At 44.2% G+C, this 16791-nt stretch overlaps 1 protein-coding gene across 4 annotated transcripts in view; it reads right to left on the minus strand.

Moving 5' to 3' along the window:
• HECW1 (HECT, C2 and WW domain containing E3 ubiquitin protein ligase 1) overlaps positions 1 to 16791 on the minus strand; it is a 412329-nt gene that overhangs the window by 250822 nt on the left and 144716 nt on the right. For all 4 annotated transcript variants that reach the window (XM_068236363.1, XM_068236364.1, XM_068236365.1 and 1 more), the window contains one exon: positions 10514 to 10838. In XM_068236363.1, coding sequence (XP_068092464.1) covers positions 10514 to 10838 — 325 coding nt within the window. The remainder of the gene's footprint in view (positions 1 to 10513; positions 10839 to 16791) is intronic.

A 16791-nucleotide genomic window follows, 5' to 3' on the forward strand; every position in this document is an offset into this window, starting at 1 on the left:
GGTGTGGATGATCACGGAGCTCACACCTTAGCCTAGGAATTCTGTTATTATCTGTATTGTTATCTAGACCAGTTTCCAAGGTGTTGACGGCCAAGGAACTCACACCTTAGTCTAGGAATTCTGTACCATCTGTATTATTTGTATTATCTAGTCTAGTTCCTGGAGTGTGAGAATCTTGGAGCTCACACTCAAGTTTAGGCATTGTTGATTATCTATTATAATCAAGAAAAAACAGATTAGCACTCAAAAGTACAGTCCTGTAATGATGAGCAGTGGGGACACCCCTTATGGTCTCAGCTGGGTCACACAGTTGCAGCTGGATTGCATGTAGGGTTAACAGACACATTAGTATCTCCCCCCCAATGTGTAACGACTCACCAGATGGTGCGGCCTGACACGGCCCGTCTGCGCAGCAGGGGTATCGGCCACCCCTCAGCCTCTCTGGCAAATCTCCACGGCTGGATACTTCATAGGATGGGTGAACCTCCTCACTTTAGTTGCTTTTGCTTTGAAATCTGTAAAGATGATTTAGCAGATCTGGCACACTGTATAGTGATGTCATGCTAGTCCTAAAGCTTGCACCTTCAGTACAATTCGCTCAAAGCAGCTGAGCTCGAGCTCAGCTACTTTGAGCGCAGACGAGCCGTGTCAGGCCGCACCATCTGGTGAGTCGTTACACATTGGGGGGGAGATACTGATGTGTCTGTTAACCCTACATGCAATCCAGATGCAACTGTGTGACCCAGCTGAGACCATAAGGGGTGTCCCCACTGCTCATCATTACAGGACTGGACTTTTGAGCGCTAATCTGTTTTTTCTTGATTCTAATTTTTCCTTACTGATAGCGCTCCACCGCATTGCTGGTGTTTTTTTCTGTGTATCCCTGTTTACTGTTTATTCAAAATTGTAAAGCGCTTTTATACTTGTGTACTTGATTATCTGTTATGACTTTCTGCATTCCTGACCATTCTCCTGATCTCTGATTTTGTACCTTGTCTTTCTGATTCTCTGTTGCCAAAACTCGGCTAGTCTCTGGATTCTGAATCTGCCTACTGTCTCTGTACTTTATCTGTCCGTGTGTTAACGACCTGGCTTGTCTGACCTCGAGAACTCTCTCTCCTGTCAGGAGATAGTTCACAGATCTGTCAGTGACACGCCACCATTGGTGTCACTCACGTCCTGTCCTTCCCACTGTCTCAGCCTGGCTCCACCCCTTGGGGAGCATCAGGCCTGTGGAAGGAAGCTAATCCTTAACAGTAGCTCCTACTGTCTAGCACCCATCCCACGGGTGCTTTCCTCAAAGTATTACTGTTGCACCAAACACTCTCATCTCTCAGAGGTTAGTAGATATATCTGATTATCGGTGATACTGCAGATCATCAATAATCGGGTATATTCTGCATTCTCGGTGATACTGCAGATCACCGGTAATCAGCCCCTCTCTGTGTTACACCGATCGTTACAGACAGGCAGGAAACTTGCATTGTTTAAAATTAAATGAATATGTCAGCCTCTGACTCCATCTCACCTCAGATTATATTTAATGCTATTGCTGAATCTCTTGCAGTCAGTGGCGGCTCCAGGAAATCTTTTTAGGGGGTGCTATGCAGGTGCTGGACCAATTTCCGGGGGAGCTGACGACCTGCGGCGCGCGAAGCGCGCCGCGGCAAAAAATGGGTGTGGCTACAACCGAAAAAATGGGCATGGTCATGACCGGATGAGGGCGGGGCTAACTGTAATTTAAAGTGAACCCAGGGTGAGAGTGATATGGTGGCTGCCATATTTATTTCCTTTTAAACAATACTAGTTGCCTGGCAGCCCTGCTGATCTATTTGGCTGTAGTAGTGAACTGAATTACACCAGAAACAAGCCATGCAGCTAATCTTGTCAGTTCTGACAATATTGTCAGAAACCCCTGACCTGCTGCATGCTTGTTCAGGGTCTATGGTTGAAAGAATAAGAGGCAGAGGACCAGTACGGCAGCCAGGCAACTGGTATTGCTTAAAGGGAGATAAATATGGCAGCCTCAATATTATTCTCACCTCGGGTTCCCTTTAAAAGTGCAACGCAAAGACAGAGGGCCCAAGTTTTGGTGACCCTTTTCCCAGAAAATTCACATAATTGTGCAGGTTTTCTCAAGAAAATACACGTAATGTGAGCAGATTTTAACAAAAAACACGTCCAATGACCCCAATATGCACAATCGTTATCAGATATGGCTCCAATATGCACAATCGGTAGCAGATATGACCCCAATATGCACAATCGGTAGCAGATATGACCCCAATATGCACAATCGGTAGCAGATATGACCCCAATATGCACAATCGGTAGCAGATATGGTCCCAATATGCACAATCGGTAGCAGATATGGTCCCAATATGCACAATCGGTAGCAGATATGGTCCCAATATGCACAATCGGTAGCAGATATGGTCCCAATATGCACAATCGGTAGCAGATATGGTCCCAATATGCACAATCGGTAGCAGATATGGTCCCAATATGCACAATCGGTAGCAGATATGGTCCCAATATGCACAATCGGTAGCAGATATGGTCCCAATATGCACAATCGGTAGCAGATATGGTCCCAATATGCACAATCGGTAGCAGATATGGTCCCAATATGCACAATCGGTAGCAGATATGGTCCCAATATGCACAATCGGTAGCAGATATGGTCCCAATATGCACAATCGGTAGCAGATATGGTCCCAATATGCACAATCGGTAGCAGATATGGTCCCAATATGCACAATCGGTAGCAGATATGGTCCCAATATGCACAATCGGTAGCAGATATGGTACCAATATGCACAATCGGTAGCAGATATGGCCCCAATATGCACAATCGTTATCAGATATGGCCCCAATATGCACAATCGGTAGCAGATATGACCCCAATATGCACAATCGGTAGCAGATATGACCCCAATATGCACAATCGGTAGCAGATATGACCCCAATATGCACAATCGGTAGCAGATATGACCCCAATATGCACAATCGGTAGCAGAAATGACCCCAATATGCACAATCGGTAGCAGAAATGACCCCAATATGCACAATCGGTAGCAGAAATTACCCCAATATGCACAATCCGTAGCAGATATGACCCCAATATGCACAATCCGTAGCAGATATGACCCCAATATGCACAATCCGTAGCAGATATGACCCCAATATGCACAATCCGTAGCAGATATGACCCCAATATGCACAATCAGCATCACCTGAAAAAGAAAAGAAAAACCCATTTACTCACCTACAGCCAGAAGACCTTCTTTCCCGACCTCCTGTCCCGAGTCCCGACCTCATTGTGGCGCGCAGCGCCCGCGCGCCCACGATCCTCTTCCTTCCCGACGTCACGACGAGACTTCCTGCCTGCATGCAGAGAGCAGGGCTACGGGAAAATGGCCGCCCGAAGCCATGCACTGCAGACTCGAAGTCTGCAGAACAGGGCTCCGGGCGGCCATCTTACCGTAGCCCTGCCTGCTGCTCCGTGCTGCCGCTGTGTGAACTGACTTGGCGTCTTTTAGACGCCTGAAGTCAGTTCACTCCAGGGGGTGCTTTGGGGGTGCTTGGACAATTCTAGGGGGTGCTCGAGCACCCCCTTGCACCCCCCTGGCGCCGCCCCTGCTTGCAGTTACTGCAATTTGTTGCTCTGTCACTAGTTTTTCATTATCAGCAACATCTCAGTTAGTGATAGAGCATTAAATCACTCTGATGTTTAGTGAGTAAGCAGCAAAATGCATTGTTATAGCTGCATCATGGTGATTCTTTGCTAGCAGTGTGTCTCCCCAAGGGATATGCCTAACAGTCACAGTGGAAATTTGATGCCCACTTCAAATGTGTGTTGCATTTGTGCAATCGGTTTGAGTGTTCTCCCAAACCTTCTCCATCAGGGTAGGGTACACCAATCAACATCAACCAGAGCCACTACTTAGAGCTCCACTGAAATGAGCAAACATTACTATACCTCTGTAGCCACTTACATGTATCAGACTACAAGCCCACATTCAATATCGCAATACAATAGTAAGAGAAAATAAAGCATATAGTAACAAAAATAAAACAGATTTTGGGTCTTTCTGCATTTCTCAATGAGACAACCCCAGTGGATAATTAGTATAGTCACAGTGTGTACAAATATTTCACCTGTATCATGTGTATTTGAATCCTGAGTGTGCATTATCAATAATCATAGTAAGAGTCACTGTTTAAGTTGTGAGGCAAATCATGCATATCAAGGTGCTGTAATAACTGCATGTGCTGACGTGTTCACCTGCACAATCATGTATTAATGGTGCATCGACCTGGGTGCAGTTCCCATAGCTGCAGCGAAACTTAAAGGGGAAAGAGCTCCTGGACTTCTTCATTCCCTCCCTTTCATCTAGGGCAACCACGGGCACAACATTTGTATTTTATATCCCCAGTGATGCAGGTGCTTCAAAGGAGGCACTGATCAAAACTAGGAAAAGATTATTAATATTATTTATTCATACATCTTCCACAGTGCTTTATATAGTGTGTATAGTCATGTCACTAACTGTATCTCAGAGAAGCTCATAACCTGACCCCATCCATAGCCAGTAACTGTCTTCTTCTCATATTCCTATTCTAGTGTCAGGACATTTTTTGGGGGTGTGTGGGCATTTTTTAACCTATCTGTATGTTCCTGAGATGTGGTCAGAAACCAGCACAAACAAGGGGAGACAATACCATCAAATGCACAGAAATAAAATAATTCTATTGTCTAAAAAACACACAGAAATACATCAAGGTATCTTCTTACCAAATCAAGGGAAATATACTGTAGCTAAGGATATGGAAATTGCTCTGGTCGATATGGAATTCAGAACCATCAGGAATTGTTTGTTGTGCCCATTCACATATATATTTTGGTCTCCATTATTTGCATTGCCCATTCATATTTTATTTTCTTCATTATCTTCCTTTCTAACATATTTCATGATTTTGTAAATTATTAAAGGATACCCGAAGTGACATGTGACATAATGAGATAGACGTGTATGTACAGTGCCTAGCACACAAATAACTATGCTGTGTTCCTTTTTTTCTTTCTCTGCCTGAAAGAGTTAAATAAAGCAGAGGGACACCAAGAGCCCCAATAGTGTAATTCGTCTTGGGGACAACAAAATAAATGAGAAGTTAAAATTATACTCACAAACCAGGGTTACCAATAGGCAACCACTGTATAGGCAGGTGGGGAGAACAATCCTGACCCCACTCAGGAATAAAAAGTCGCTCTCTGTAGACAGGAAGATAGGGTAACAACCCTCCACCCAGGGTGGACTCAATGTAGTGTACAAGATACAGAGGCGCCAAAAGAATAAAAGGTAATTAAATGAACTTAAAAAACCAACTGGTTAAACAGAGGAGGCAGCGGTGGTCTTACCCCCTCCAAACAGACACAGGCAAGGACTGCGATTCAGACAGTCAACAATTTATTCGGAACTCCAAAAAACAATGCAACGCGTTTCACGGGCCATACATCCCGCTTCCTCAGGCAAAATACAGTAGGAGTCACAGCATCTGTATTCTATCAGCGAGCTCGGCGCCTCTGTGAGAGGCGCCGAGCTCGCTGATAGAATACAGATGCTGTGACTCCTACTGTGAGAGGCGCCGAGCTCGCTGATAGAATACAGATGCTGTGACTCCTACTGTATTTTGCCTGAGGAAGCGGGATGTATGGCCCGTGAAACGCGTTGCATTGTTTTTTGGAGTTCCGAATAAATTGTTGACTGTCTGAATCGCAGTCCTTGCCTGTGTCTGTTTGGAGGGGGTAAGACCACCGCTGCCTCCTCTGTTTAACCAGTTGGTTTTTTAAGTTCATTTAATTACCTTTTATTCTTTTGGCGCCTCTGTATCTTGTACACTGAAAGAGTTAAATATCAGGTATGTAAGTGGCTGACTCAGTCCTGACTCAGACAGGAAGTTACTTCACTGTGACCCTTACTGATAAGAAATTCCCCTTTTTATCTCTTTCTTGGTCTCAGAAGCCATTTTCTGCTAGGAAAGTGTTTTATAATTTGAATTTCTTATCAGTGAGGGTCACACTGTAGTCACTTCCTGTCTGAGTGAGGACTAAGTCAGCCACTTACATACCTGATATTTAACTCTTTCAGGCAGAGAAAGAAAAAAAGGAACACAGCATAGTTATTTGTGTGCTAGGCACTGTACATACACATTTCTATCTCATCATGTCACATGTCACTTCGGGTATCCTTTAAGTATAGTGTATATTAAGTACAGCGTATATTAACATGTTTTGCATGTTCCTGAAGCTGACAATGCTTTGACCGGTATGGTGAGAGGAGAGTCAAGGCTCAGTAATGAGGTATAGTCTAATCCTAATCAGAGTCTCTGAGAATGGGGCAAGACTTTGCTGCAAGGCAACACCAAGCTGTAGCCCCACCTGGAATCCAAGATGAAGCAAAGAGCAACAATACTGTATATAAGCCGGATTCAAAACTAGGAGGATAAAAATAGAGCTAAGGAATAACAGATTCATAGTTTAGCAATGTGTCAAACACTATAACCAGCAAATCCAGACAAGCCAAGTAATGGGCACAGCCTGGGGCCAGAGCAGGTGGAGTTCAGATAAGGTCAACCAAACAGGATTAACAATGAGGTTAATTTGAAAAATAAGACAGAGTCACATCCAACAGCATTAAATATTGTGGCTGGTAAAAGAGTGTACACGGTGATGTTATTTCAAAGAGTATGGACTTATTAAGATGTACGTAATACCTCAATAAAGATGTTTGATAGCAAAAGATATACCCAATACCCAGGAAAGGTATGTTCTCAGCCAAGCTGTATCACATAGGTTTTATGAGAGGATAAACAGAGTGATTGTGCATGGGCCACAATGCAGGAGTCAGGACTTGGAATTGGTGTTTTGGGGAATCCATAGTATATCACAGGACTGACTAGTGAGTACAGCGATTATACATTAATGGATGAACTTAAAAGAAGCAGCAAAACAAATTAGCAGGAAAGCCAGAAAAAAAGAGCAAGTAGTAATGGGAAGTCCAACAGAGAGACAGACACAGGATCACCTTAAGATGACTAGTTGATATAATTGTATATATTATCGAACCAGGTGTAACTGATATCTTCAGTATATATACAATATATCAATTTCGGTAAAGTTAATCAGTTTTGCTACTACTAGGACACTGTTTTTCTGTGACTGTCAATAGAATATTTAAAGATAAGTGCCTATGTGACCCCACAGAAGACCCCCAACCATAAACATAAATTCCATTCCTCAAGTAACCACAGCACTATGCCCAGCACCTGGAGGTATGGAGGTTAACCAGTAGCAGGCTAACCTGAGCACAGCATCACAACATAACGTATAATCTCTAAAATGAAACCCTTGAACATAGACCATCTAATGTGAAAATGAATAAAAAGATACTCAGTGTAAAACTTGTTATGTCATATTAAATTAGAAAGATTTTACACCAAGAACACATATTAACAGTCCACACACTGGAATTCAAATATAAATTTTATAACACGAGGGTCACTGCTTTCTCTTGCCTGATCAGTTTGATTTACAACATCATCAGAAGGCTATGATAAAAGTGCAGTCATTTTAGCAATAACTAAATAAGCCCATGCACTGCTAAGTAAGACATTCCATCCTCCTTTTCCTGTTCCCAGTGCTTGCATCAACGTAGTGATATCCTTTTCACTCACAGATGCCATTCCACTGCTGCCAGCTAGATTTAGGACACTTTTGCCCTCCTCTTTTATCACAGGAATTTCTGCATACTATTCAACTGATGGAATAGAGATTCTTCCATTCACAGTACAGAGCATGGAAATGAATACCCTTTCTTTCTAACACGAGTGAAAGACTATATTCTGTGCATTGTGACTGTATAGTAGAAGCAGAGGTGGGGAGGTAGGTAGATGTTATATAACTATATGGATTGATTCAAGAAAAAATAGGGAATGGGAATAGAGTGGCTAACCTAGTAGAACAATGTAGGCTTATTTGATAACTGCTATAAGTTGCTGCATCTCTAGCCTCGTCTTAGAGGCTCTGAGGAAGCTGTGAATTACAGTAGTAGGAGCAGGTGGAGGCAGCAATCCTCTTGCTGCGGTTTCTGTAGGCACAATTTATGTGCATTAGTAGATGTATCCTCAATGTAAGTTATCTGGTGTAGCTTTCATCTGCATTACATGTAGTAGACTCTTGCCTAGATGGTCTATACTTACAAGCTTTTTTAATGTTTTACATAGTCTGTGTTTTGTGCAAGTTGACCTCCAAGGATGTGTTGTGTGCAAGGACAACACATAAAGAGCTATCAATACTATTAAATCAGGGATATCAAACTGCTTAGGATGGACTGAGAAATGGAGAAATGTGTTTTATTTGATGAACCATGCCCTGATTCGGCCCCATCATTTAAATTGAGTTGTGCTAAAAATGTGTGAGGACCCCAGCCTTTGAGGACTAGAGTTAAGTTGTAGTTTAAAGACTAAAGGTCATCCTCTTTATACCAAATTATGGGCACTGGGAAATTACTATGGTTAACGGACCACTATTGCGAAAATCATACAATTTAAAATACTTGTAAATGATTTTACGGTCCTACAATTGATGAAGTGTGCTTCTGTTGTATTCTGCTGGTACATACCTTTGACCAATTAAAAAAAAAAGTGCCAACTGCACAATTTAAAATCATCGATCATTAGAGGAAAAGACAAAGAACATGATTCACTGAAATAGTGTTACTGTTCTCTCAAATAGAGCAGTATAGATTAAATTAAAGTTACTTATAAATACATCTTAAAGAAAAAAAACCTGTATGGTGAAGAAAAACAGAGGTTTTCTGCAACTCAATCATCAGTTGCAAGAAACTGAATGTCCAGAGCAGCAACATTCAAAACAAAAAATCTTTTCACCAAGGTGTCCATGTAGGCACCATATACCTGGGACCATGACTGCCCTGGAACATCTTCCAGCACTTTAGAAAATCTTAGTTACCCTAGGTTTAGAGGGCAAAAATCACAAAAAAATAAAACAACTAAACCTAGGTGCGTCTATGGTGCATGGGCGTCTTATTTACCTTTACCCCCTAAAATGTCTCTATCTAAGCTACACTGCCCAGCTACGCTAAACCTTGCTACACTATACTTCATTCACCCACACTACAGCCCACCAACTACACTAACCCCTATGCCCACTAGCTATACTACACTAACCCCTGCTGCTATGCTACACTGCACAACACTTCACTGACCCTTGCTGCCTCCAACTACCCTACATACACTACACTTCACTAACCCCTTACGCCCATAAGCTATACAGACACAACACTACACTTAAAGCGGATCCGAGATGAAAAAGTAACTATAACAATTAACTTGTCTATATATCTTATCTAAAGTTTAGATCATTTACACAGCAAATCTAGCTACAAACAGCTTTAAAAGCTTATGATTATTTATTGCTGTGATACAATGAGGGCAGCCATGTTCTGTTTGTCACATTGTCACAGGCCTGAGTGCTGCAGATGCTATCAGCTTGCCTGTGTGTAAATTCAGTCCCCTCTCCTCCTCCCTCCTCCCCTCTGCCTCTGAAATCAGTGGCTAGTAACCTCCTCCTCCTCCTGCCCAGACTGAGCTCCCATAAGTACCTGCTACCTGGGACTGAATGCCAAGGCTCTCTGAAAAGCTGTGGGCGAGGCTTGTTTAGTTTATAGGGAATTAGAGTATTAAAACAAAACAAAAAAGTATTTGGCTTGAGGAATGCCCTATAAACTATATGAAAGGAACACAATTATGCAATGAGTAAAAGTTTATCTCCGATGCACTTTAATACTGCTGCAATCCTCTCCTCCTCCGTCTAGCTCCGGTCATTCGCTGTCCTTCAGGATCTCAGCCGCCATGCTCCTCTTCGCCACAGTCTCCTTCTGTGGGCTGCAGCCACCGCACATCCTTCCTCCATTCATGTGTCACTGCCGCTATCCTCCCTGGTAACACCATCCTGGCACTTCCTAGTTACAGTTCCCTATACTGTGTGACCGCACTTCATGCATTACACTTGTGCGCCGTCAGGTCACACAGTATAGGCAACTGTAACTAGGAAGTGCTAGGACGCTGTAACCAAGTAGGAAAGTGGCAGCGCGTGTACTATGGAAGGATGTGTGGAGGCTCCAACGAGGGAGGCTGTGACAAAGAGGAACATGGTGGTTGGGATCCTGAAGGACGGCGGACCGGAGATAGACGGAGGAGGAGAGGATCGCGGCTGACTAGTTGATCAGGTGAGATCTTCCCTGTGCACTCTGCTATATATCCGTATCATCTGCATGTAAGACACACCCACTTTCCCCCTCCCGTTTTTGGGGAAGAAAAATGCCAGAAAATACGGTAAGTCAAATTTGAATGACGTTAATTCATAAAAATGTCACCCTTTAACTGACCTTATCAGTTATTAAAAAATAGTTTACAGTTGAACGCTTACCGATAAGATACATGCCAATCCAGTCCCCAGCATCCACCTCCTCTTTAATATCCCAGTAGATAACCAGGTCCTGGGAATGTCCTATGGCATAATAGGAGCTGCTGACCATCAGAGTTGACCGACTATCTGAAGTTACCAGATCAGTGTCACTGGTAGACCGTGGTATGGTGACTACTTCATGTGGACTGTTCCTGATGTCCATATTATGAAACTGGTCAGGATTATAGCTGTATCGTAGAGGTTCTTTACACCGCCGTCTATTTTGAGAGTTCCTTGAAGGAGACGCCATGGCGGCCAGGCCAAGGAACCTATTTTGGTACAAATTCTGCAAAAAAAAAGAAAGTGAAAATAACGTTAAAATAAATTAATTTTAAAAAGTTGGTATATTGTATAATAGCAGTGTACAGAACAGAGAGGTGTAATTAACGTGAGTTTTATTCCTCTTTAAAGCTTACCGACCATTGTTCATGTTTTTATTCATGAATTTCCTTAAATTACAAGCAAGCTGGGGAACTGGGTAGCAGTATATTTTTCTGACAAAACAATAGATTCATTGTTATAGCTCCTTAGGCTATAATACATATTTTCATTATCCAATAAATACGTAAATCAATAAATAAAATTAAAATTAATAAAACAAAAGACTTGCTTTATTAATCAACTTGTTTTAAAACACATCTGTAGCTAATGCAAATTAGTACTGTTCTGAATTCCCACTCCGTTGTTCTGCTTTTTATTTGTTTGTAATTTCTGATCTGAATTAAAATTCCTCATCCCCTGCCTTGTACAAATAATGATATGAACAAAAAAGAGAGGCACTCCCCCTCCAGCACACAAATCCAGCTGTACATCACTATTCAGTCGACGCGTTTCAGGGTTTTCCCACTTCCTTTAATAATAACATCAGGCTCTAATGAAAAGGATTGACCCCAAAACAGATGCACTTGTGCTATAGAGACATGCTTGCTTACAGAAGGAAGGACTATAGCTGGCTGAAACAGAGACATTACCTATTCCTAAGTCCCACTTTACTGTTGTGTCTACTGCAGTCATACCATGGAGTGCTAGTATATGGTTTTCACCTTTCCTAACATTGTAAGTGCATTATTTTTTTCTTTGATTAATTACAATTATATAAAAGAGATGAAATGGCTCTGATACATGGCGGGAGGGTAGTGTGAGAAATGATAAGACAGAAATATCATATTAGTAAATTGACCAATATTCTACTAATGGGAATAGGAGAAGATAGCAGGATATTGTTACATTTACTGGGTACACCTCATCCCCGCTCTAACAAGTGGCGTTTTTACATGTGCACGCATTAGATGCACTGAGCTCAAGGACGGCTACAGTGAACGCTCCTTAGGGGTTTTCCAGCATCATACTGGGCTGGTAAATTAAGAAAAGAAAAACAACAACAATGCTCTTAAATTAAAAGATAACCATTCAAGGAAGATATATAAAAATTTTAGAGTGGAGATGCATACACACATACATATGAAGAATGTTGCCCGCAGGGATTGGAACTCAATCCCTCGAGCAACAGATGGGGACCAAGTGCCATATCGGGAGATGTGTTCTGTTGCTACAGAGGGACGACAATGTGGGGCACGATGGAGCAACTCCAGCAGGAGTGGTAAGGAGGAGGACAATGCACTCAGGGTAGACAATCTGGCACTCCGTATCTTGAAGACACATAGAGAAGACTGTACACACACATGGTTCTCGGCAGAGATGGCCCTGCCTCGCCTTCTTAGCTGAGATACCTCTAGCATGTGTACAGGATTACGCAAAGAGGGAAAATACTGATGCAACTGCAGTTGCTATTGTGCATTTATCTAAAATATGGTTAGATAAACTTTGAATTAAGAAAATGCACAATAGCCACTGCAGCTGCATCAGTATTTTCGCTCTCTTTGTGTATCTTCATTTTGACAAACTAACCAAGGGACCAGTAAAATAATGTGAGGTACTTCAGAGTTCCAGCTGTGACATAAACAAATGTGACATGCATTTTAAATGTGACACACTTTATGGTGCCACCAGTCGCATCCAAAACGTTCTTGTAACTATTGGTGTCAGCACGCAGAGAGAATCTGATTATTGGTGATCTGCAGTATCACCAAGAATGCAGATATATACCCGATTATTGATGATCTGCAGAATCACCGATAATACAGATATATTGCTAACCTCTGGACACTTATATAGTGTGAGTGTTTGGTGCCACTGTAATAACTTTGAGTGAGGACCACCCGAGGAGCAGGTGGTCCTTGGCAGTATGAGAAATACCTCCCTTTGGAAGTGCAGAGATCTTGCAGCAGCCTGAGACATCCAAGGGGGTGGAGTCCAAGGCTGAGTAGCAAGAAGACCCGGTGGCTAGTGACCCCTGGAAGATGGGCGTCATTAGCAGGTCTGGAGAATAACACAAATGATAATACAGTTCCCTAGTCTTGGGTGCGAGGTCCGTGGTCTCAGCACCCTGGAACTAGTCTGGAGTATAACACAAATGATAATACAGTTCCCTAGTCTTGGATGTGAGGTCCGTGGTCTCAGCACCCTGGAACTAGTCTGGAGTATAACACAAATGATAATACAGTTCCCTAGTCTTGGATGCGAGGTCTGTGGTCTCAGCACCCTGGAACTAGTCTGGAGTATAACACAAATAATAATACAGTTCCCTAGTCTTGGATGCAAGGTCCGTGGTCTCAGCACCCTGGAACTAGTCTGGAGTATAACACAAATGATAATACAGTTCCCTAGTCTTGGATGCGAGGTCCGTGGTCTCAGCACCCTGGAACTAGTCTGGAGTATAACACAAATGATGAACAAAAGTAATCTGGCTCAGTGTGAATTCCCAGGTCCTCCTGGTTCAAGCACACTGTAGGATTTGACTAAGGTCTGAATGCTTCCACGTAAGTGTTTGCAATGGCAGACAACCAGCAACTGGCAAGCAAGCTGTAAATATAGTTGCAGGACTCTGCCGCCCCGCCCGAGCACTCAGCCAATCAGGAGTCCAGCAGGAATCAGCTGATCATCCTGATCAGCTGATCCATCTCCAGCTGGTATAAAGGTCCTGACTTCTGGCGGGCGCGCGCGTAGCTCTCCATCCAGGTGCACTAACAGAGCCAGCCATCCCAGACACACACTGCTGTGTGCAAACCGCCGCGTTGGACGCGGAAACAGCCGCCTTGCTGCCAGTACATGCGGCGACTTTTCCGCGATCTATCATAGTGTCAGACGCATGCTGCTGCATACAAACCGTCGCGCTGGACGCGGAGCCAGCCACCTTGCTGTCAGTACACGCGGCGGCTTTTCCGCGTTTTTTATTCAGAGTTCCAGCTGTGACATAAACAAATGTGACATGCATTTTAAATGTGACATACTTTATGGTGCCACCAGTCGCATCCAAAACGTTCTTGTAACTATTGGTGTCAGCACGCAGAGAGAATCTGATTATTGGTGATCTGCAGTATCACCAAGAATGCAGATATATACCCGATTATTGATGATCTGCAGAATCACCGATAATACAGATATATTGCTAACCTCTGGACACTTATATAGTGTGAGTGTTTGGTGCCACTGTAATAACTTTGAGTGAGGACCACCCGAGGAGCAGGTGGTCCTTGGCAGTATGAGAAATACCTCCCTTTGGAAGTGCAGAGATCTTGCAGCAGCCTGAGACATCCAAGGGGGTGGAGTCCCAGGCTGAGTAGCAAGAAGACCCGGTGGCTAGTGACCCCTGGAAGATGGGCGTCATTAGCAGGTCTGGAGAATAACACAAATGATAATACAGTTCCCTAGTCTTGGGTGCGAGGTCCGTGGTCTCAGCACCCTGGAACTAGTCTGGAGTATAACACAAATGATAATACAGTTCCCTAGTCTTGGATGTGAGGTCCGTGGTCTCAGCACCCTGGAACTAGTCTGGAGTATAACACAAATGATAATACAGTTCCCTAGTCTTGGATGCGAGGTCTGTGGTCTCAGCACCCTGGAACTAGTCTGGAGTATAACACAAATAATAATACAGTTCCCTAGTCTTGGATGCAAGGTCCGTGGTCTCAGCACCCTGGAACTAGTCTGGAGTATAACACAAATGATAATACAGTTCCCTAGTCTTGGATGCGAGGTCCGTGGTCTCAGCACCCTGGAACTAGTCTGGAGTATAACACAAATGATGAACAAAAGTAATCTGGCTCAGTGTGAATTCCCAGGTCCTCCTGGTTCAAGCACACTGTAGGATTTGACTAAGGTCTGAATGCTTCCACGTAAGTGTTTGCAATGGCAGACAACCAGCAACTGGCAAGCAAGCTGTAAATATAGTTGCAGGACTCTGCCGCCCCGCCCGAGCACTCAGCCAATCAGGAGTCCAGCAGGAATCAGCTGATCATCCTGATCAGCTGATCCATCTCCAGCTGGTATAAAGGTCCTGACTTCTGGCGGGCGCGCGCGTAGCTCTCCATCCAGGTGCACTAACAGAGCCAGCCATCCCAGACACACACTGCTGTGTGCAAACCGCCGCGTTGGACGCGGAAACAGCCGCCTTGCTGCCAGTACATGCGGCGACTTTTCCGCGATCTATCATAGTGTCAGACGCATGCTGCTGCATACAAACCGTCGCGCTGGACGCGGAGCCAGCCACCTTGCTGTCAGTACACGCGGCGGCTTTTCCGCGTTTTTTCTTCAGAGTTCCAGCTGTGACATAAACAAATGTGACATGCATTTTAAATGTGACATACTTTATGGTGCCACCAGTCGCATCCAAAACGTTCTTGTAACTATTGGTGTCAGCACGCAGAGAGAATCTGATTATTGGTGATCTGCAGTATCACCAAGAATGCAGATATATACCCGATTATTGATGATCTGCAGAATCACCGATAATACAGATATATTGCTAACCTTTGGACACTTATATGGTGTGAGTGTTTGGTGCCACAGTAATAACTTTGAGTGAGGACCACCCGAGGAGCAGGTGGTCCTTGGCAGTATGAGAAATACCTCCCTTTGGAAGTGCAGAGATCTTGCAGCAGCCTGAGACATCCAAGGGGGTGGAGTCCCAGGCTGAGTAGCAAGAAGACCCGGTGGCTAGTGACCCCTGGAAGATGGGCGTCATAAGCCTTGCTGTCAGTACACGCTGCGGCTTTTCTGCGTTTTTTCACAGTACTAGCCCCCCCCCCCTTCCCACCAAAGTCTTTCAGAATGTGGGTCTAGAATCTTTTCGGTCTCACATTCCGCTTGATCTTTTACCATCACATGGAGGGAGGGAGGGGAGTCCACGTGTACTGCTGGCTTCAACCGAGACACATGGACTGATCTTACACCTCTCATACTGACTGGGAGATCGACAGCATAGGTGACAAAATTAACCTTCCTGATCACTGGGAATGGTCCTATGAATGTAGGACCCAGTTTGGTTGATAATCGCTTCAGGGCCCCATGCCAAGAGGATCTGTACACCATGTCCCCTGGGGAAAACTTCCACTCTACAGACTTTCTCTTACTCGTCTGAGTTTTCAGAGTCCGGGGTTTCCTTGACACTGGTAAATCTTGTAATGTACCTGGTGAAGTCTGACGAGATGTTTTACCCCCTAGAATGTCTCGCTGGCAAAGCCCAGACTAGGCATCCAGTCCTTCACCGTCTCCGCAGGTGCCCTAACCACCCTTCGAGGTCGGCCGGTCTCAGGCTTGGCATCTTTAACTACAGCTTCTGCTTTAACCTGCACTGCCACTCCTCCAACCTGTATCTTGGTAGCATGAACTGCCACTCTGCCCAAGCAATGCTGATGGCAATAGGCTGACCATTTCAGCAGCTGACCTGAAGCCCAGTCAATCTGTGGGGAGTGGAGTTGCAACCAGGGCATACCAAGAACAATGGTGGAGGTTGCCATGGGCATAACCAGGACCTGTAATCTCTCTTCATGTGACGCCCCTAAACAACATGACAACAAGGGGGTTTGAAAAAGAGATTGACTACTCTGCAGCAGCGAGTCATCCACTGCAGTGACCAGAATCTGCTGGTCAAGTGGGGACAAAGGTATCCCCAATCTTTTAACGAAATCGTAATCGATGAGGTTTGCGGCAGAACCGGAGTCCACAACGGCTTCTGCCGACCTCGTCTGACCCTCCCATGTAATAGAGCAGGGAAGGAGCAGACGATCATTGTTTAGGGGTAAAGACTGCTCGCCTATGGTGTTGACCAACCCCAGATGGCAGCATTCTCCTGGCCCCTTATCACCATCTAGATTGCGTTTCCTTGGCCCTCTGTGACT

The sequence above is a fragment of the Hyperolius riggenbachi genome, chromosome 5 (genome assembly GCF_040937935.1).
Source record: "Hyperolius riggenbachi isolate aHypRig1 chromosome 5, aHypRig1.pri, whole genome shotgun sequence".
Lineage (NCBI taxonomy): Eukaryota > Metazoa > Chordata > Amphibia > Anura > Hyperoliidae > Hyperolius > Hyperolius riggenbachi.